Source organism: Sylvia atricapilla, chromosome 2, assembly GCF_009819655.1.
Source record: "Sylvia atricapilla isolate bSylAtr1 chromosome 2, bSylAtr1.pri, whole genome shotgun sequence".
Lineage (NCBI taxonomy): Eukaryota > Metazoa > Chordata > Aves > Passeriformes > Sylviidae > Sylvia > Sylvia atricapilla.
Genome location: NC_089141.1, coordinates 76,817,383 through 76,839,608, shown reverse-complemented (window position 1 = coordinate 76,839,608; position 22,226 = coordinate 76,817,383). Strand labels below are relative to the sequence as shown.

General features: G+C 37.6%; 1 protein-coding gene across 2 annotated transcripts in view; it reads left to right on the top strand.

Annotated features, from left to right (window-relative positions):
* Window positions 1–22,226, top strand: part of NALCN (sodium leak channel, non-selective) — a 234,436-nt gene that overhangs the window by 154,326 nt on the left and 57,884 nt on the right. For both annotated transcript variants that reach the window (XM_066313489.1, XM_066313490.1), the window contains 2 exons: window positions 19,630–19,766; window positions 21,680–21,821. In XM_066313489.1, the coding sequence (XP_066169586.1) occupies window positions 19,630–19,766; window positions 21,680–21,821 (279 nt within the window). The remainder of the gene's footprint in view (window positions 1–19,629; window positions 19,767–21,679; window positions 21,822–22,226) is intronic.

Sequence of the window (22,226 nt, the reverse complement as noted above, 5' to 3'; positions counted from 1 at the left end):
CTGTTACAGGGGAAGTCTAGACAGCTAATTAGGCAAAGTGCCAGATTTTCAGTGGATAACGTTGAATGACACAAATATCCAAGTTTAATGAATTAGGAACCTGTATTTCATTGGCATTTAATCATGTGGGTGCTTTCACATTAATGAAGCCAGAAATCATCATGTGTAACAGCAGGCACCTTACTGAAGTGCCTAGGCTGGGATCCTAATTTAGGTTAGGAACTTAGATGATAATAGCAACAAAGGATAAAAGTCAGCATTCAAAGCTGGTCATCTCTCTTCACTCACAGCAGAAAACAAGACCTACATTTGTGAATTTAGGTTCATAAAAATTGCATGTCTCTGGCATTGGCACTACAGTTAATTTTTTAAGGGAACATGGCACAAATCTGACAGGATCTTTGTAGATGCTCCTGACCTCCACCTGGGTTGGTTTAGAAGGCAAGTACAGACCCTGTCTCACTTGTGGAGCAAAAGGTATGCTGAGAGGCAAAAGCAGTGTGGTCTGTGTGAAACCAGACATTCACCATTTGCTATGGGAATATGTCAGAAATGTTGCCGTTGCACATTTTAATGTATCCTGCTAAGACTTTGTAGTTATGTTTGGTCTTAAAAGACAAAGACACAAATAATTGCTTCCCCAGAGAATGAGGCTCTCACTGCTGTGCCAATGATGTTGAGGATATCCGTCTAATATTCTCTGCAATGATATGTTAACAAGTGCTGCTGCATCAATATCAAGACACTGGAATTCCTTTTCTTGTATTTTCTGTTGTTCCAGTATTATTCTTGTCAATGTGCTTACCACCTTTCTCCACTCATCACCACCATTATGGTTCCCATTTTCTCAGCTACTTTTCTTTTTCTTTCACATCCAGAAACAGTTTGTGCCATCTTTTCTTTACATTAGACCATACATTTCTTAGTGCCAATGATGACTTCTCCATGATCATTGTCAAAGGAGTTTACTCATACATCCATGGCTGGAAATTCACAATACAACAATCTGTTTATCAGGAGAGCTTCCATAAATCCACAGCTGCAGCACTGGTTTCCTTGAATCTCTCCTTTTTAAGGGTATTTCTTATTTTTTAAGTGGGCTCTTGCTCTGGGAATGTTCACTCCTCTCTTTTTTGGACTCAAACATCTTTCTAATAATCCTTTGAAAGTGTTTCTGTGTCCCAGGAATATACCTATTGCTGAAATTCATGACGTGAGAGAAAGCTTTCACACAAATTAGGTTTCCACCATGAAAGCAATGCTGATAAAGAGATAAAAATGTTTTAATAATGTTTTCCAGAATGAAATACTGAAGTCAGGTCTGCAGCCTAATCTTCCATCAGCCTTTTTTATCTCTCACACACATAGCTTGTTTCTGCTTTCAGTGCTTGGGATGGTTGCAGGTTTTAACTCTTTTCTAGGTTTTGGGTTTTTGTTACTGTTGTTCTTCTGTTGAAATCAGATACCAGGAAGAGAAGGCCAAGGTTTTACTACTGACCTCTTGAGTATACATTTATGATGATTGGTGAAGCAGTCAATCTATATATTTATGCATTTTCAGTTTTCATTTACTCTTTTCACTATTTCTAGATATTAAGCTGTGAGATTTGGTTCCTATACACTCTTGCCCTTCAGATATTCATACCATCTTCATGTAAAGCAGTTCTAACAACTGAAGCAACTCACTTCTCTAGTGAAAATGCGTAATATTTTTATAACTTCTGCTAGATGCTCCTGCTGCTGCCTTATTATATTATTGTCTGTAGAACAAATAAGGGAAGCAATCTGAACTAAGTGCACTGCTTATTTTTCTTTAACTGTGATCTTCTAAGAATAAATATTTCTTCATTCATCCATTAGTTTTTGTCAAGAAAACTTTATTTTGTCATAATTAAGCCCCTGTGAGAGCCCTGCAGAGGTGAGAGCTAACAGAAAAATGTCTTCAGCAGAACTGGTGACAGAAAGATGAGTTAAAATCTGACTGTCAATGAAACTGAAGTCCATGTTCTCCAGTACCATGACTGAGGCCAAGTTCTACCTAACCTTGGTTCTGGTAGGAGAAGAAAGCTTGTCTGGTATGAAGGATAAGTGAATGTATAATTCTGGCATCAAGGGATGCCAGAAATAGTACAAAAATAAAAGCTTTTATTAATGTGGATTTAGGAGTTGAGAAAATATAATCAAGCTGCTTGCAATGGCTTTAGGAACTGAAACTGTTAATGGTGTCTGTTATTTTTAATCTCTGAATTGTGATATCAACAGATCTGCTTCGAGCTTCTCTAAAAAACCTTCTTGATTTCAGAAGAAAATTGTTTTCTGGTTCAGTTCTAGGAGATCAAACTTTCACAGCTCATTTGCTGAAGCTACAGCTTATAGAATAATTCAGGAGTTGCAAAATATTTTCTCCATGAGAGCCACGATGTGATTTACATTTATATTTGGCACCACTCATATTTTCTTTTTGTTTCAAATGTATTTGCCTTGAAAAACTAACTTGTAAGCTTGTAATGCATTTAAGTATTAGTGAAAATAAGGTGAAAAATGCTTTTGGAAACTTGTTGAAAATTGTGATTTGTAAGAGATGGTAAGAGTTTCAATAGATACCTTTTTATCTTTAAGGTGTGACTGAGAATCCATATTTTCATGCATAAGTGTGGGAATTTCCCTGGCTCTCCCTAAGCTCATAATGTGACAATTTTGATTAAGCATGAGCAGGGGCAGGAGAAAGTCGTAAGATCATTCACGATGAGAACAGAGAATCATTAAGATTGGAAGATCATCTGATCTAACCCCCTTGCCAGGGCAAAAAATAGAGTTTTAATATTTATCTTCTAAAACATAGAAAAAAACTGAATCAGATATATTTTGGTTATACAGTTAGTGCCTTGGAGTAGTTTAAAAGCTTGCAATGTGCTACATTCCATTCTGCACTAAAAATAGCATGAATTCAGGGAGGATGAGGTACCCTCTAGTCGGTAGTATAAGCAATTATGTTCAGGGCAAAAAAGCACTGATCAAAATGTCAGGACAAGCTCTTCTTTCTGAAGTTGTTCCCATGTTCTTTGAAAAGAGTATAAGAAATTTTAGACCTCCTGAGTGCATTTTCAGATGCTTGTTTTCCTTTCTGTGCATCTGATTATCATATGCTAAATGTGTATTTTGGGTCTGTTTACCTTTAAAATACTGTATATATTTTTGCTCTCTAATACAAGCAGCCTGTGATTTTGGAACTACACAGACATACACCAGTGTGCCAGCCATTTCAGAATCACTAGAAGTTTTCTCCATATCAGGTCCTGCAAATACCTTTGGTCCACATGCATATGTCAATGCAGGTGTGCACACACCCACCCACACACAAACTTGTCAAATATGTAGAGTTTTTCCAAGTGACCGATTTTTTCAGTTTGCAGAACAACACATCCCTTTTAAAATCCTGCCCATTTATGAAAGTGCTGAATATATTCCCAAATCTTGAAAATGTATGTGTGTGCTTTATATTCTTCTTTAAAACAGAACCCTTAAATCCTTAACATCTCCAGTAGTGCCTCTAATAAGCTTCCTTCTGTTTAGCACTTTTTCCCCCGCACTGAGCATGTCTTAATTCCACAGTATTGTTTTATCAATTTTCAGTAATGAAAGGATATGGAGTAACTACATATTTTGTTTGTAGTAATGTTTGTAATGGCAGTGGATTGTCCTACTAAAGACTATTATTTTGACTGATGCCTAAAGTTTTAGCTTCATATTTTTCAGGTTCTATGCTGCCTTGGTGTGTGTAACTCTGAACTTCATGTTAAGTGTTAGTAAGTACTCTTCACAGAGTAGGTACACAAGCTTTTCCATCTTGAGACCAAGGAGAACTATTACAAGCTTCAGGCCCAAAAAGCATAAACAATGGGGAACTGAAAAGAGCAAACTGGGAGGATGGGACTTCATAACCTGAAGCTGTAATTGGACAATTAACCCCAATAGGCAAAGGGACCAAAGACTTATAAAAGTGTGGAACCTCGTGACCAGTCGTCCATTTTGTGATCATTTTGGGTCCATCTTAGGTGTAGCCCTGGCCAGGCTCCTGTATGCCCCAAGGTGTATCCTTTAAGGCCTTTTAATAAATACCTGCTTTATTCTCTTGGCTCTGTCTCGGTTCTGTTCTAGGTCAGCCTCTCAACGCATCATGGTAACCCAGGTGTACTGTGTTGAAATGTAAACCCTTCCAAACCTCTACCCTGAAATTACTTCTCCTTAAGCATGGTGTTGCTTGGTTTTCAACAGATGGTCACTGACACCGGAGGGAAGCCTTTTGCATCCTTGTAACCCATAGCTTCATGCCTCTCTAATAGTTCTAATTATATCACTAAATCACAGATTGCTCTGAGCTGGAAGGCACTCACAAGGATCGTTGAGTCCAACTTTTTCAGCGAATAGCCCAGACTGGGATTGAACCTGCAACCTTAGCATTATTGGCACTATGCTCTATCACTGTCAGTGTCACCTGAGAGTAGAACCAAAGCAATCACAATTGTCACAATCACAATCTCTAGGCTTGGAATAAACCAACAGGTCTGTTGGACAAAAGTAAACGTCTTCCTGGATCAATGTCTAGTTCCTGACAGTGACCAGGAAAATATGTGTAAGAACTAACAAAAGGGAAATCACAAAGTGTTATTTCTTTCCCTGATGATGTTTCATATTAGAGTGATAGTCACTTTCCAGGGACACAGGAAATTCCAGTGTCCAACATGGTATATCTTTGTCTAGTAGTTCCTGATGGACTTTTTTTCTTGCCTGCCTGTTAAATCTATTTTCAAATCTATGTATATTCCAGCATTTACTGCCTGCAGTAACAAAGATTAATTTAACAATGCACCTTTGTAAAAAGATAGTTCTTTTTCAACTAATGAGCCTTCCACTTGATTTTTTCATTTGATGCCCTCTAGCCTACAATGTTCAGTCATTCCAGTCAAATGCTTCCTCAGTGCTCTGTCTCTCCTACAGTGCCTGTTATTACGTCCTGTGTTTTCTGTCTTTGTGCACCTGTACATTTAGCTTTAGAATCATACCAAAGTTTCTTTTCACTGAATAATTCTAAGTGATCTCATTTTGCAAGAAAATTTGGCAGTTAAAGTACTCCATCTTGGAAACTGTCGTGTCTAGTATTTCTTACAAACCCCCTCTTTGTTGTTTTTTTCAGAGTAAATATGTCAGCATGTGAAATTACTAGGATAGAAGTTCTGTAATACCTTTTCTTGAAAGTTTTCTTGTTTTATTTTTAACAAATTCAAAATAACTAGTCCGTAATAGAAAAAGTACTAGGAAGTCCTGTCCCCCTGCATGCAGCAGCTTGTTGATACTTAACTGGTCCTGTTTTTCATGGATTTAATTTTTTTGCTTTCTCTTTGTCTTCGCTTGCTCTCCTCAGATCTCTTTCCGGGAGATGAAGCTTAGTATTTGAAAGCAAGGTGTTTGTAGGGGAAGTCCAGGCTATCCTTATTCATTCAGAAAACAGTTCTGATGTTAACTCCTGTTAATACCAATGAGTCTCACTGTCCTGGTAATGCAGATATCACTTTGACAGACCTATTAACAACTCCTTTATTCAGTGAGGAGCAAAACTGCACTCACACTTTATGACCCAGTTTTATTTTTCAGTGTGCAGGAGCTGTTCTTCCCCTCTGCTCCCTTCTCTCCCAGTTCTTATTAAGTAGAACCAGAGCACATAGTTCACCACTGCTTTTAATTGATACCATGGACGGTGACAGGTCAGAAACTGGTAATTGGTTTTTCGAGTACGTGGCTCTGAAAACCATGTTGAGTGCAGCCTCAAAAGTGACATTTTGTCTGTCAGTAGAGGAGGAGTTGGAAAAGACAGGATTTGGGATGCTGAACATGTTTGGTCAATACACTGCCGGAGCCCTGTGCCTTTCACCCAGCACCTCCAGGCATTCAGAATATCCAGAAAAGTGCCAATGACAATTTCAGCAGTTGCATCACTTCCAGATTTTGTGTGCTGAGTCTTCAGCATTAAAGTGGGAGCTTCAGCATAGGGATTTTTCATGAACATATTGTGTGAACAAGGTGTTATAATTGGTATATCTAATTTAAACACATTTGGCATAAAATTGTGTGTGAAAATCAAGGAGCTTTTATAAGCCTAGTTAGAGTTACTTGCCTCCAGAGTATTTTTATTCTGAGAACAGTGCTTGAGGTAATTCTAAATGGGAAATAACTATAAAGTAGAATAAAAATGAAAAATTACCTTTTCATTAGATCTGATTCCATGTGAATGGATTTTTAACAAGTGGCAGGGAAGATAAGTGTCGAGCACATTTCATTAACCAATGAAAAGTACAGTAATAGTTCCACAGTGAAATTTATGTACTACATAAAATGCATAAAATCCTTCTTTTTATCATAGAGGGAAGATAGAATTCTCACAAAATTCAAGTTGATTCCCTGTTCCTGGGACATATGCAGAACATTTAAATAGGCATTATTTCAAAAGCAGTAAGCTTTACAGAGACTCTGTCTATTTCTAGAAGACAAGGCAACCTTTCAAGACTGGAAAATAAGGTCATCTGTAAAATTACTCATGATAGACTCTTTCTTTTTTCATAACTAAGAAAGTTTTGAAAGTCCCTTGATGGCTGTAATTTCAAGGCAACAGTGTTGTTTGATTTTTTTTTTTTCCCTACCTCTTACCTCATCTGTCACCTTTTTTAAAAACAGCATCAATGGATCACAAATTCTGGGTCATAAGTTTTACTCGTAATGGTGAAATAAACACCTAAGTATTAATTCAGAAGTTGCCAATTCATCCTATATGCAATGTGCCAAAAAACCTTGAAAAATTCAAGAGGGTTTCTCCTGGAGGAAGTTTTTATGGTATAAAATGGTATAAAATAGAGACCTTTGAATGTTCTAGCCAAGGATCATATTCAAAGCACACGTTTTTCAAGGAGGCAGGATGGGAGTTGTATTTGCAATGAATGTGGGAATAGCAGTAACAAAAATGTAAACTTCTGCTGCTTCATTTATGTCACCAGGGAATAAAAGGTTTACCTAGCTTTTATATCACCAGGAGCTAATTTAATTTAATCTTTCTTTTAGCAGTTTGGAATGAAGGTCTTATGTAGCATTGCTTGTTTTTTTGATAGCAGTTGGATTCTTGAAAATCCAGGCTGAGTTTGACTTTGTGCCCTTCTGTGCCACAGAGGTCTGCATTGCCTCTTCCGAACTGTGTTTTGGGCCCATAGGAGCCTGTGAATCTGTGCACTTGTGTACACATTGGAATTGACTTATGCATTATTGAAAAAAAAGTAGAGGCCTGGCCTTTGCATGAGTAATTCATGCTTCATTAAAAAGAGGTAGCAGCTTAGAAGAACTGATTAATACTGCATTTTTTGGCACCTGCATCTGAGAGTCACATCTTTTCCACTTAGAATTCAGAGGACTTCTCCTTTTATAGTACCACAAGAATGGACTGGGCACTCTACTAAAAATGTGACAGAAGATGAGGAAGCTTGCAGGGTTTTCCTGCATAACATCCAATGAGAGGGAGCACTATTTCAGAATGAAGGAGAATTCTTACACATATTTATTTTTCTCTTTAAAGAAACAGTCCATAGCCACAAAGACACAAAGAAAACAATCTCCATCTCTTGTGAAAGGGAATAACAGCACTCAGGAATCTGGCTAAATTTTCGTCAGCAAACTCGTGTGGGAGAAAGGGCAGCTAGTAACATCAAATTATTTCTGTTTTCATCTATCCCAGCCAAGAAGGTTTCTGAAGTATTTTGGATCAGCCTTTGTGACCTCCCAGTTATCACTTGTATAGGTTTGTCTCTGTGTGTCCTTTAGTAAAAGAAATCTTCTATCTGAGTTTCTGCACTGGAAAAGTACTGCATAAGTGTAATGAATCTAAAACTCGGGCCACTTATGTCAAATTAAATGTTCTGCCTCTAGTTCAAAATGAACAGACCAACCATCCACAAAACTGCAAGGGGCAGCTAATTTGTGCAAAGACAAAGTCTCTCCTTATTAAAGAAATGTCCTGGATTTTGGACTCAGATGCATCTGTGAATTTTTTCTCAACTTCAGTTACACTTTCTAAGTAAGGATATTTGATTGTAAAAATGACTCCACTGTGTGGATGGCAAATGCTCAAATTTGAAGTTGTGTTCATTATCTTTTTAGAGAATCCAGTAGAGCCCAGTAATGATTTGGAAAAGGTAGACATTATTAAGAGATGATTTATGCCTATGCACAACAGTAAAACTGAAGATCATAACTATCAGTTGTCCTGCACTTCATAGCTATCAGCAAATCATAGAATCATAGAAATGTCTGTGCTGGAAGGGACTTCTGAAGATCACTGGTCCAACTAGATGAGGTTATCCTGATTCCTATCAGGTCATCTCCTGGACATCTCCAGTGATAAAATTTCCTTGGCTTGTCTAGGAAACTTATTCCGGTGATTGTCTTCATAAGAAAGAATTGCTTTGTTCTATCTAGAGAGATTCTTTATCATTAGGCAAATGGCTTATTCTTTGCTTCCTGTCTTGTGACTAGGTCTCTTTCTGAAGAATGTTCCTTTATATTCTCTAGAAGGACATTACAGAAGAAATTTCTGCAGCCGCTCCAGAGACTCTCTCCAATGTGGCAATCCCAAACAAATCCAATTACATGGAGATCAGATCAAGTGTACAGCCACATGCATATTTAGCTGAATACATTTAAGGAAACAAATGCACATGATAATGGTGTTTATAATAAAAGCACTTGGAAAAAAGTACAAAAAAAGTACTGTGCACTGTGGTTGATGTTTGCTTACTCCTGTGAAAAAGAATAATGCTTTCATTACCACATTTGGTACTTATGTATGTAGATTTTTAGGAATATTCATCTGGTGTCTCATCCGAATTGTGTTCCATGTTTCAAATGAAACATTCTTGTCCTAACTTTTTGATCTTTGTAGAGATCATTTGTGTGCTAGAAGATACTGTAATATTGGCCTGTGCCAGCAAAGTTTTACATTTACAAGAGTGTCCAAACACACTGTAGCACACCTAAAAACAAGGAAACACAGTTTTGCATTGCCACAGCAAACAGAAACAAAATGCCTTCTGCTGCACAAGCACCTACATCACAATTTGTGGCAAATATTTTTCAGCATATACACAAAACTGTTTCCATCTCAGGCAGCACTCACAAATTCATATGAATCACATAGGTTGGATTTGAAAACTGGAATTAGGTTCACATAGCAGAGGTAAATGTCAAGGTTTAACCCCAGCCACACAGTTGCTCCCTCACTCTAAGAATCAGAAAAGTAAAAGTGAGAAAACTCATGGATTGAGATACAGTTTAATAGGTAAAGCAAAACCCATACATGCAAGCAAAGCAAAATAAGGATTCATTCACTATTTCCCATGGGCAGGCAGGTGTACAGCCATCCCTAGGAAAGCCGTCTTCTATGACACGTAACAGTGACTTGGGAAGAGAGACACTATCACTCCAAACATCCCTCCATCCTTCTTCTTTCCCCTGCTTTATATACTGAGCATGATGCCACATGGTCTGGAATATCGCTTTAGTCAGCTGGGGTCAGCTCCCAACCTCTTGTACATCCCCAGCCTCCTCGCTGGTGGAGTGGGGTGAGAGGCAGAAGAGGCCTTGATTCTGTTGAAGTGCTGCACAGCAATAAGGAAAACATCCCTACATTGTCAGCACTGCTTGCAGGAAGAATGCAAAACAGCCCCATATCAGCCACTGTGAAGGAAATTAACTCTACCCCAGCCAAAACCAGTACAGTGTGTTTCCTGCCATGCAGATTGAGCTAGTTAGTGAGTCAAGTTGGTTGTGCCTTCTGTCCCTTCTAGTTTAGTGATCTGTCTTATGTAATACCCCATACAGTGCATACAGCAGCCTATACAAATCACATGGAATGAAAGTTTTGCATGTATGGGGAAAATTTCAGGCTTTCTATACTTAGGTACTAAGAGAACCTAGGTAAAAGTTATCTTCCTTTATTAAACTATGGACAGGGACATACACATTCTCTGCAGATTGAGTCGTCTGTCCCTATGACCTCTCTGCTCTTCAGTATTTTAAATACTTCTCGCTGTCTGTATCCTGATAGAAAGTCAAAATTATTTCCTCAGTCAGTCACAACCTGGTTCACTGAATGTCTTCAGCTCTTTTTTGCATAAATTGATCTGCCTATGTTGAGAACCTTTCAAAGTCTGCCCACAATTACAATTTTCCCAGATTGTCTCTGTTTTCATGTGAACCTGGCAGGGCAGATGAAGATGTGTGTCTCAGCTACCTTTAGGTAAAGACCATTTGCAAAGCTACCTCCAGGAATCTTCCTTTGTGTAGAAACTAGAAAAGGAAAACAAATATTGAGTGTCTCTGAATCTTGAAGATGAATACATTGTAACTAGTCAATACTGAATGTTTACATTTGTACAAGAGCAGAATTCATACATCTTCTGCTTTTGTTCACTTGAGAATCTTTTAGTTGCTTGTTGTTCATCACTTATATAGTTTATAACAAATAATGATACCTTGTTTACATGAAGTCTCAAGTTTCACCTGGCGAAATGGAGCATGTAATGCATTTTTTATTGTAATGGATATTTTTTTGTAACTCACTAACCTTTGTATGGAAACAAAAATGTATCTGCTACTTACCCCAAGAGAAAAATAATGACTATGAAAATGGTATTTTTCATATTCATTATGGCATTTATATGTGAAATAGCTAGTAAAAGAAGAGTTAGTCATGTTAGCATTAAATTTATGTTTCATTTCATTATCTTTTCTAAACTATCTATCAATGTATGTAGCTGCCCCTGAACTGTTTTAAAATAAAGGTGTGGTTTATCTTATCTAAGATAAGATAAATATTGACGTTAGGTCAGTGGTTTGACTCTATGCTCATAGAGGGCTTTTGCAACCTAAATGATTCTATGAATCTATAAACTGTTTTATCTTCCTTACACTAGAGCATCTTCTCAAAGATAGTAATTTAGCCAATCTGTACCAAGAGAGAAAGCTGTCCAGGATGTGCTCTCTGTCCTTAAAGCTGGCCAGCTGGCACAGCCTGACTTATACATAGAGCAAAGTTATTTTCCTCTCCCAAAACTACCTACCATTTAAAAGGAAGTGTCCCTACTGCCTAGAGGGAACATGCCCTGTTAGTGTAAGTGCCAAACTATTGTAAGGCATGAACAGGGAGGGTGCTAGCTGGCCAAGGCAAAAAGCAAGCAGTTTGTCTTGGCTAGCTGTGGGCAATCTCATGCCGGTTCTTAGGCCCATAGCTCACTACTGGTTCAGGGGTAGCCTTACACTGCCCCGGTGTTCAGTGAAGGAATTACCCTGAGAGGACAGTCCATCTTGCTTATCTGGCTTATGTGTTAGTATGGGATGAGCCAATATCTGGAGACACGTTTTCCAGCTGAATATAAGAAGTGCCTAGATGATTGTACAGTTTACTTCCCATTTGGAGGACTGTCATTAGCTGAGATGAATCCTTCCATAGTGTCCTGAGGCCACTTTGAGGTGCTTGTATTCCCAATTGTCTATTCTGTTTATGCTGGATATTAAGTTCTGCACCTTTAAGACTGGCTCTGAGAGCAAAAAGGGGGAAAGAAGAAGAGGTGCAGTTGGTTTTCAGAAACTGCACTTATAGCCCTGGTTCTTGTCTGACATGTTTTGGTTTTCTGAAATTCTTTTCCCAGGGAATTTTCTGTAAACAAGAGACATGTTTACATTCTTTCCCTAGGAGGGACTTCTCTTGATGTCCCGCTGGTCTGACCAATGTGATTGAAGAGGTTTTTCTTCTTGTCACCAATTGAATTGATCTGTGTAGAATAGTATAAAAGGGAAGAGACTTCCCCAGAATAAACGGGTCACTTTTTCAGCCTTCTGAAGTTGGAGTCTTTGTGTCGTGGTGTACAACAGCACCATTGCACTCACTCCTCTGCATTCCGCTCCTGGACTGTGTTGTCTACGGACAGACAGTGAGAGAGACTTCTCCTGTGCTTTTTAGTTAGTTTTCAGCTAGCTGAGGCAAAGAATTTCCCTGGACTGTTTCTTTTCTTTTTCCTTGGAACTGTTCAAACCTGTTCTGGACTGAAAAATCCAGAAAACACACAGATCTCACGCCTGCAGCCTACCATGGCCTGGGCCTGGGCATTTTCCAGCACCAGAGGGACTGACAAGAGACTGGGCAAGCTGAACTACACCCCAGGGCAAGGACTTTCTTAATTTTGCCATTTCACTTCAGAAAAGTAAGAGGTTTTATTGTTTAATATTATTCGGTTTTTATATTTGTGAACACTTTGCTCGTTGAATAAAATTTTTTTTTCCACTTTTCTTCTAAGGAATTTTTTTCCCAAACCAGCTTGGGGAGAGGCCACTTGAATTTTTTTTCTAGACGGACCCCATTTGGAGGTTTCCTCAAAAAATTTGCCCTAAACCAAGACATACAGATTTATACTGCAGCCTGGATTCTTCCTGCCTAGCACTGGGAGTCAGGCATCTGATTTAAAGAACATACTGGATTCAAGTTCCCTATTTAGTCAATGGGAAAAAAAAATTAAATATGTGTGAAATAAATAGCCAACACAAGATTTGAACTGACCTCTACATATGTCTGTTCATCACTTTTGGCTATAAAAAGACATAACAAAATGAATTTGGGTGGCTACTTTAGTCTAAAGGCAGGAAGGTTGAATCAGGTCCAGTAAGCACATTTCTGGGGCCTGATTAGAAACTTGACTACACAGAATCTTGGATTTCCCATTTTCTTTTTATTGTATAGTACTTGTCCCTGCAGAGGCAAAAATATTTGGAAATAAGGCTGAAGAGTAAACCATGTAGCAATGTTTGCCAGTCTGTAGTTGGTATGAAATAATATCTCTGAAAAATTCATCCTGTTTATCTCAGTTGATTACAGAGAAACTATGAAAATTTGGATTCCTGTAGTCTTTTTGATAAACAGACTATATCTTAGCCAGATTTTGCTAGACAAGTTTTCCAGTATTTGAATTGGAATCATATCTTGTCAGCAGCATTTGTTCCTGAAGAACTGATAGGAGCTACAATTATTGGAAGGAAGTTTTTAAAAATCCCACATTTGTGAAATCTTACTCAATATATATTAAATTTGGAAGACTTACTACAAAACTGAAGAAAAAGTTATCTAAATTAAAAACTAGGATATAGCAGCCACAGCACCAAACCATGCTACACACAGCGTATAAACCCTGTTACAGAGAGAAGTTATTTATTAAAAAAACAGATCTTGTGCCTATGAGAAATGCATGTAGTCTGGTTCCTCCATCTGTCAGGAACTTTCCAGTTTATTTTACTCTTATCAACAGTGCAGTCTCTACTCTGAATGCCAGCACCACTGTGATCATAGCCTCTGGTATATTTCACTGAAAATTCCTCATGGCAGTGCTGAACTTAGTTAAAACCAGTTTAGGTTCTGTTTAACCATACCTACATGGGAGAATTTTTTATTGCTTGCAAGGTCCCCTTTGTTTAGGTGAACCCAAAGGGTGAAATTCACTACTGATACATCTAAGCAGTATAGCAGGACAAGAGAACAAATTTAAACATTGAACCCTTTTCTGTGGAAGCTGCAAAACTCTTTCCTCACTGCTGCCTCTCTCCTGTAGCTCCAGGTACTTTATTCCAGACAGTACTTTGATATAGTTCAAGTAATATTTTAATTGAGAGACTGCTTGCAAAGAAAGAAGAGACAAGGCTCCACCAGTTTGGACTCTAAAACACACAGTTCACTAGTTCTCTCCCACCTGCCACCAAACTGCCTCTCAATTAGGCAATGCACAACCCAAATGTAATCCTACAGAACTGCACACAAAAGCTCACATGTTGTTTCAGATGCCTTGAAGAACTGGAAAACCTAAAGAAAAATAACTGGTGTAATTATATCTCAGGGCCGCCACACAGGGCCTAGAAGAACCCTGAGGAGGTTTTTCAAAGAGGCAAATATTATGGCTTGAAGACACCATGTGCCATATGACTTTAAGCAATTGGTTAGGCTTTTGTCAGTTTTTTATACCACTGTAGACCTACTAATAAGATCTACACTTCATAAATACTTCTTTTAAGCATCGTGAGTGTTAATTTTACCCAAATTCTATTTATCCAATTTTTTACACTAATTTCCAGGTTGATTTTACCTTCCTTTTATTTCATGGTGCGGGCTGCTCGAACAAAATCAACATTTTTCTTCATTGTAAATGAAATTTCAGGTGTAAATAATAGTAACTGAATATGTGATTTGTGTTGAATTTTAAGTCAAATTTAGGTACAAAAATGTTGTTACAATTTGATGTCAAATCTGAGTGCGTGATGTGACAGCTTACCCATGTGCATATCTCCTTTTAATACAGCCCATTCATGTCCAAAAATCTCCCAGGTCCGTAGGATTTCAGAATAACAGAAAGGAAAAAAGAAGCTCATTTAATCTGCCTTTCTGATTTTTAATGTTTTAAATTATGTCATTTAATGCTAATTACTTGGCTTTCATTCCAAGCTCCCTTTGACAAGCCAAAGGTGATGGTAAATCTGAGAACTTGGATAAATAAAAAAAAAACTGCAAAGCTGTTGGTTGGGTGCTGGTATCAGTTTGTAATGTCTTTCATCCATGTGCACTCTTGTGCTCAAAGTGTTTGATAACCAGCTAAGCATGCAACACAGATACTTTGTTGTTATTTTATTCTTCAAATGCAGCCCCTAAAGAAGATTTGCAGTGAAAAATGTTGATATTTAGCAGTGCACTGTAATGTACCAAACAATATAAATTTTAAATCATCCATTACTGAGACCTCCTGAACTTTGGCAAAAAGTTTAAGCATTTCAGTCACCATGAAATTATTCTGGGCTGCTGGCCAGTTCCTAAGTAGGTTGTGTGGACATCAGCGGCAAAGCTTTTAATTTGGAATTACTCATTTCAGCCTGTCAACTAAAATGAAAGAGTTGGAGCATTGTTCTATATTTTTTAAATTATTTGATTTCATTGAAATACTTACAGAGCATTTAAGTGAATTCCACATGCACTTGCCCTATGCACCATATGAAAATTGCATCTTTCACTCTTTCAGATTTGCACCTTACTGGCTCCTCTTCCATGATCAGAACTAAATTAATAGACAACAAAACAAAAAATAGAATGAGTAGGTCTTATCTTTTAGATATGGGTAGTTATGTATCTCCTTTAGCATGTTCTCGCCAAAGTGTAGATATCTTTGAAACTCATTGACTGTATTAAATTTGACCTTTTGCTTTGTTTTGGCAAGATCAGTACTTTTGAGGTTGTTTCTGTCCCTAAATGCAAATCAGTGATATTAAGAGATACTCATGTTAGTTTACCCTTTGAACTGTTCAAGTGATCTTGTTCATATTACCGGACCCTGAAGCACTCTCACCTTTCAGACTGTCAGCTTCCACCTGAGAAAATCATGAGAGTTCTGCATGTGCAGACAATTCTCACCTCCTGCTTCCACAGGAGAGGATGTCAGCTGGAGGGCAGGTGTGACACTGCCTTGCATTCACCTGAATATCTGAAATGCACTGTGGCATGTCTCTTCTGCCAAAGACAGGGAGAGATTATGGAAATGCAGCTCTCCTAATCAGCTCCTGATGATTGTCTCATTCCAATTCTCTAGTGATTTTTCAGCAACCCTGCTTTTAAAGGAGTTGCAGTATGTACTTTAAAAGAACTCACTGCTTTCACCCTGACCACATTTACAGTGATCACTATTGGGATCACCCTTTTTCTCATGCACAGTCATTACCTGCTGTCTCCTTTATTGTGACCTGCCTTTCCCAGTCTTCCACTTTCACCACCATTCGTCCTACTGTGTGTATTTAGGACAACCACTTAGAGGTTCTCCTCATTTCTAAGGGCCTAGATCTTAATGATACTAAAGGTGATTTTAGCAGTCACGTTTTTCTAAGGAAGCCTTGAAGTCAAAAATATATTTACAACTGAAGCTGCAATAAGTAGTATGGGTGAGACTATACCATGTTAACACCTGTGCCATTGGACAGAATTGGTACAATAAAGCAGTGTCTGCTGCCACCCCATTCACATTGTGTGCAGGTCAGGAGGATTTTCTTCAGAACGGATTCAGTCTCACACTGGACTACCTGTCTCATCACACAAAGGGTTCAAAGCCATCCTAAGGACCAGCCATTGCCTGTGATCCTTAAGCCCAGACTGCGTTTTTGCATAACCAAGGTGGAGCCTGCGGTTTTATTTCCTCCAAGAAGAATCTGGTTTGCTTACCAACACAGCACAAACTGTGCTGAACCAGAAGACAAAAAATGCTGATGATTCAGACTTAAAACTGCTCCAAACCAAATGGAGACATGGCCATAATGCCTTTCTGTGAGAAAAGGATCGCACAAACATTCTCTTCACTTAAGTAAGTCTGCCTTTCTCACAGCTGTCTTTTGGCTTGATCTAAGACAATTGTGTGAACAGATTAGGTAGAGCTTGGTGCTCAGGGACCTGTAAGTATTATTCAAACAACCACAGGAATCCCAAGTTAATATATCCTCTCTGACATTCCTCACCATTTAGATACTATTTGGTAAAGTGCGCTGATATGTGTTCAGAGTGGATAGTTGTACTGTATGTGCTGTGCCATTAAATCTGCTCCTGTAAACTCAAGCAGCATGTAAGCAGCGAGATAGACAAAAATTTCTTCAATGGCTTTACAGATGCTAATGTTTTTACCATGAAAAAGAGAATTAAGCCAGGCCAGGCTGACAAAATATTGTTGAACATTCCCAGTAGGCTCTTGGGCTGCAGATGGAGGGCTATGCAGAGCAAATCAGGCCAATGTTCATTTCCATGTCAATAGTAAGAATAATACATAAAACCTAAAAATCATAGATAAAAATGATTGGATATTTTATTTGAGTTTATTGGGTTATGTGGGTCAACTGTTGCTAGAAACGTTCTGCACTATCATAGCCCCATTTCAAGTAATCCTGCATCTTTAAAAATACATCTTTGCCAAGTGTTAAAGAAAGTTGAAATATAAAGGTTCTAGGCAGCAATACAAAACAGGATGTGTTCCATGTGGAGCAACAATTACACCCTGAGTGCACAGAGAAGAACTCAGGGAAGCTAAATGCCTCACCCTCCCCAATATGTAATATTATCACAGCATGAGTAATTGGAGATATTCTATAGAACTGTCTTGACTTTAGGGTTTTTTTAAAGCCTATCTTAAATCATTCTCCTATACCCTTTTTACCTTTTGAACTATACAGTTTTCTGCTTTCAAGCTTTCCCTGCTCTGTTCTGCACTAAGACTTCAGAAAATATTGCAGTGCTCTCTATTCTATATACAAGAATTTAAGAAAACAGGAGTTCATAGCTGTAAGTGACATTGTCTGTGCCAAAAATACGCATATTTATGCAATTTTTTTATTGAAAAACAAGTGTCAGAAACTGGAAACCTTTTTTTCCTCTAAAAATAATCTCTTCCCAAAGCTTTCAACAGTAAAATGTTGCAGAAAAGCCATGTTAGATTATCCAATTAATTTCCTTTTCAGTGAACGATTTCTTTTGGCAATGCTCTGACATTTCAGGGGTTCTGGCTAGTCTGATTTTGAAATGATGAGGCACTTCCCTCTGGAGATCTCTCTGAACACTGAGATTTCCCCATAAGGCTAGTAATCTTTATTCTCATCTAGAAATTCTGTTTCTGAATTCAATTCTCTCATTCCTTTATTTGGTGTACACTATTGTATTCCTGAAGTAACTAGTTTTCAAATATTTCTTACATAAATTTACTCCATTTCCCGTGCTCTTACTTTATTATCAGTTATGGTAAATGGGGAATAAATATTGGAAGCCTTTACTCTTTCTCTTCTTTTTTGTCCCTTGTCCCAGTTGGTTTACATAACCCTCCCCTGGTTTCATGGCTCTCTTCAGAACTATTTTGTCTTGTCAGTGAGAAAATGGTAAGGCAGCATTTAGAAATTAATGCATACCCAGATATGTTCTCTTCAAAGCAGCACAGAGAGGAGCTGGAGACTTCTGTATCATTTTTCGTATCTCTGTAATATCTAACCAACAGAGCTTGGCTGTGAACATAACCTTTGGTTGGTAATGCAATTGGTGCCCAAATTGGCCTTTTGATGCTATATTGAAGTTCAAGTTCTTGTTTTGTTTCTGCTCTTATTCCTTATCTAGAATTTTTTCAGTCTCTTCTTTCCTGCCACTGTTTCTGAATGTGTCCTTTTCTTTGTAGAGTGTGGTATTTGCAACTTTTCCCATTTAATATCGTGTGTGCTAATGTCATCATTTCTTCCTTTTAAGGATCATTAATAAAGTAATGAAACAGGACTGGACACAGTACAGATTTATGCAACATTTCTCTTTTATTCTGAATCAGCTTTACCATTTATCATTAGTCTTTGTTTGTAGCTGTTCAGCTTTCTTCAGTTTTCAGTCCATATGAGAACTTCTATCCAATGAAATATGAATTGATTTTCAATTTAAGCTGTCCTGTGGCTGGAAGTGGTGATGTTGCTGATAACATGACAGTGCAGCAGAGCAGTTTTTCCTCTATAGCATGCTTTGGAAGCATGCATTTCACTAGGCAGGGCAAATGAGAGTTAAAACTCTGTCTGAATTCCTGGGCAATTGCCCCAGGTAAAAAATCTGTAGCTGATGTCTATCAGCAGTATTCCCTGCAGGTGCTGATGGTGAAAATGTCTTTTAAAATTTAAGCTTCTAATCCTTTGTTTACAAGCAGGGGTGAGAAGAAGAATAGAAATTTCAGTTGGATGCTTGCTGAAATAGTATACAATACACATACTGTTTGAAATAAATGTGAAAACTAATTTCACTGCTTCTTCTTGACTTGGTATTTTGTTGCAATATCACACTCGAATTGTTATTTAAGGTAATCAGTATTCAGGAATCAAATCTCTATATCATATCTGTTTATCTTACATAATTTATTTAACCATCACTAGTCCACATAGATAGATGTATCTGCCTTTTGGATGGGTGGTATTCCATTGAATAACTGTTTGTGGATAATTATAAATGCAACATTTGTTATGTGATTTGCCATAGCTATCACTGATGTAGATGGAGTCTTTTGAGTTCTTTGTCATTACTTATAATACTCATCTAAATATAATTGTCCAGTTACTTTGTGCTCTGAGAGCTGGGTTCTCTTAAAATTTCTGGCATTTAAAGCGCTGTGTTGCCTTTAAACATCAAAGAGCTGTCAGCATATACAGGAAGATGTGCCTAATAAGCAAAAGATCATGGGTGTTTATTTGATGTAAGTTTTAGAATCTATGAACAAAACATAGAAATAAGCATATTGGACAAAAATATGCTTTGTATTTTAAAATTAAAATTATTAGCAATTATTAGGCATTTGTAACCCTCTATCACAGGCTATTAACTTGTGTCAAATTTACCTTCTGTAGGTCTTTGCTGCCATCTTCTGTTTCTTTAAAGGATTGCCACTGTTATTTGGATTCTGAAAAATGAGTGGGATATTACAGAGCAAAATTTCTCTTTCTGTTATTCTTTTTCTTTGTTTTTAGCTAAAGCAAAGTGAAGCTAATGCAGATACAAAGGAGAAGCTTCCCTTGCGTCTACGCATCTTTGAAAAATTTCCAAACAGGCCACAAATGGTGAAAATCTCAAAGCTTCCTTCAGATTTCACAGTTCCAAAAATAAGGTATTGAAATATTTCCTTTGCTAGCATGCTGTAAACTTTTCTGGGGCCACATAATACCCAAAATATTTAAGGTTTTTTCTTGTGTGTTAGGCAGATAGTTCAGAAAAATAAGAAATTAAACAGAATTAACATAGGTATTCAAAAGATGTGGCATTTTGGGTATACCTCATTTCTCTCATCTGGGGAAAAGCAATCCTAGCATTCCTTATATGTTATTCATGAAAGCTGCTAAATTGATCAGAACTGACAGAAGTACAATATAATTGAAAGGTGTGTTGTTTCTCCTGTTTCATTTGGACTTTAGTTTCTTGGTTTACATGGACAACTACCAGTCTAATGGATTCTCAGGTAGGTTTTTAAAGCTAGAGTAGATTGGCAGCAAATCATTAGAGAGGGTAAAACAGACAATCTAATACCAGTTAGCCTGTGATGACCTTGTCCCTTATTTGTATTTGTGTAGTTACCACTTTCCTGTGAAATTCATTTAACTAAAGATCAAATGCTGAGTGATCTACTAGATCATTCTTTACTGTGAGGGTGGTGAGGCACTGGGACAGGTTGCCCAGAGAAGCTGCAGATGCTCCATCCCTGGAAGTGTTCAAGGCCAGGCTGGATGGAGCTTGGAACAATCTGGTCTAATGGAAGGTGTCTCTGCACAGGTCAGGCAGGATGGAACAAGATGATCTCTAAGGTCCCTTCCAACGCAAACCATTCTAAGAATCTGTGATCATCAAGTCAGAGTACAATTATTTTTCCTTGGTGTCAAAAAATTCTGATAGACATCCGAAGGCTGTTCTAGTATATACAAGCTGCAAAGTCTGCTGAAATGGCACAGGCTGGCTGAAGAGATCTCTCCATGCCTGTTTCAATATCCTCAACAAGCACATCCCAGAAGAGAAGATGATGTTAAAGGCTGCTGCCATTGTTCTGAGTCTCCCAAGGTTACATTTCTTTTGATAAAATTCACAAGGAAGCTAAGTCAACTGGTTTGACATGTTTGTAGTACCTTAGCTGAATGAAAGGAATAATGCTGGTCAGAAGGGTCAGGAAAAGCAACCTTCCAAACCTCAAGGAAACAATCACATATGTTTTACTTTCAGTATCAAAGTACCGTTTGGTTATATATGGAGGGTGTCCTTCTCCTAGTCTTAGTCTTTGTTGGTATTTCTTTCTAGCTGTGTTTTTCCCAGCATATTCTGTACTTACTTGTGATCCTATTAACTACTGAAACAAACTTCAAACTAGAACTAGCAAATCATATCTTTAAATCTGAAGCTATTTTACTATGTAGAAATATCTCTCCAGAGAAAAATTAGTTTTGACATAGTTTACACTGAAAAGACGCAACTCTACTGAACTTAAAATATGGTAGGATGAATGTATATTTGTTGTAAACAGAAATGCTTCTGCTGTTTAAACATGGCATATGTGAGGCACAGAATTGCTGAAGTGCCTTAATACTGACATTCAAAGCAGTTACATGAACAGATGTTGTTTGAAATCTTCAAGAAAGAATTTCATGCAGAGAGTATGTTTCCTTTGGATTATATCAGCATTTGATTTACACTGAAGTAACAACTTGCTGTTTAATGAGCTCAAAAGAGCTGAAAACTGCAAAAGGCACTTGAAATATTTAGCATTTTAATTGATAAATAAATAATTCAAATCAATTTTTTTTAAATCTACATGCAAGAGATCCAAGTCCTGATTCAGTTAGGAATTTCTTTAATAAATGAATTAAAGTGTTATCATTTGTTCTGGCACTCTGTTCATTTATAGATATATACCCCAGTGTAACTTTTTCTTGGGAGTTTATCCATCTCATCACTAATGGATTATGATATGTAATAAGGAGAAACAAATATTAGCTCCTCTTGGGGTTTTAATGTGTTAATCCTCTATTTGTTCACAAGGGAAAGTTTTATGAAGCAGTTTATTGATCGCCAGCAACAAGATACCAGCTGTTTGCTGCGAAGACTTCCTTCAGCATCTTCTTCCTCATGTGACCACTCTAAAAGATCAGCAATTGAAGAAAACAGATATATTGATCAAAAGGTAAATAAAGAGTATAAGGTAGAACATATCTTGCCTAGAGTATTGTGAGAAAAGGCATCAGATTATTCAGTTTGTCAAACTACATTAAAAGTGAATAAAAGCTAGGATGATTGAACATAGGCTAAAATATTATGTTTCATTTAGTCTAAAACAGTGGAGTGTTTAATAGCAGATCCTCTTCTGGTTTGAATTTTCCCAACTCGTTTGAATTCAAGATTTGATACACTATTTGTTTATGCATACATAATCTGAAGCAATTTTTTTAAAATAGTTTTGCTGTTAATCACTGAGAAGCTAGTGGAAAATTAAAGTTTCTGAATATCACAGTGGATTTTTGAGTGCCTTGATACTATTGCAACCTTGAAAAAACACTTCACTGAAGGAAGTGTGAAGGAAGGAATCAAG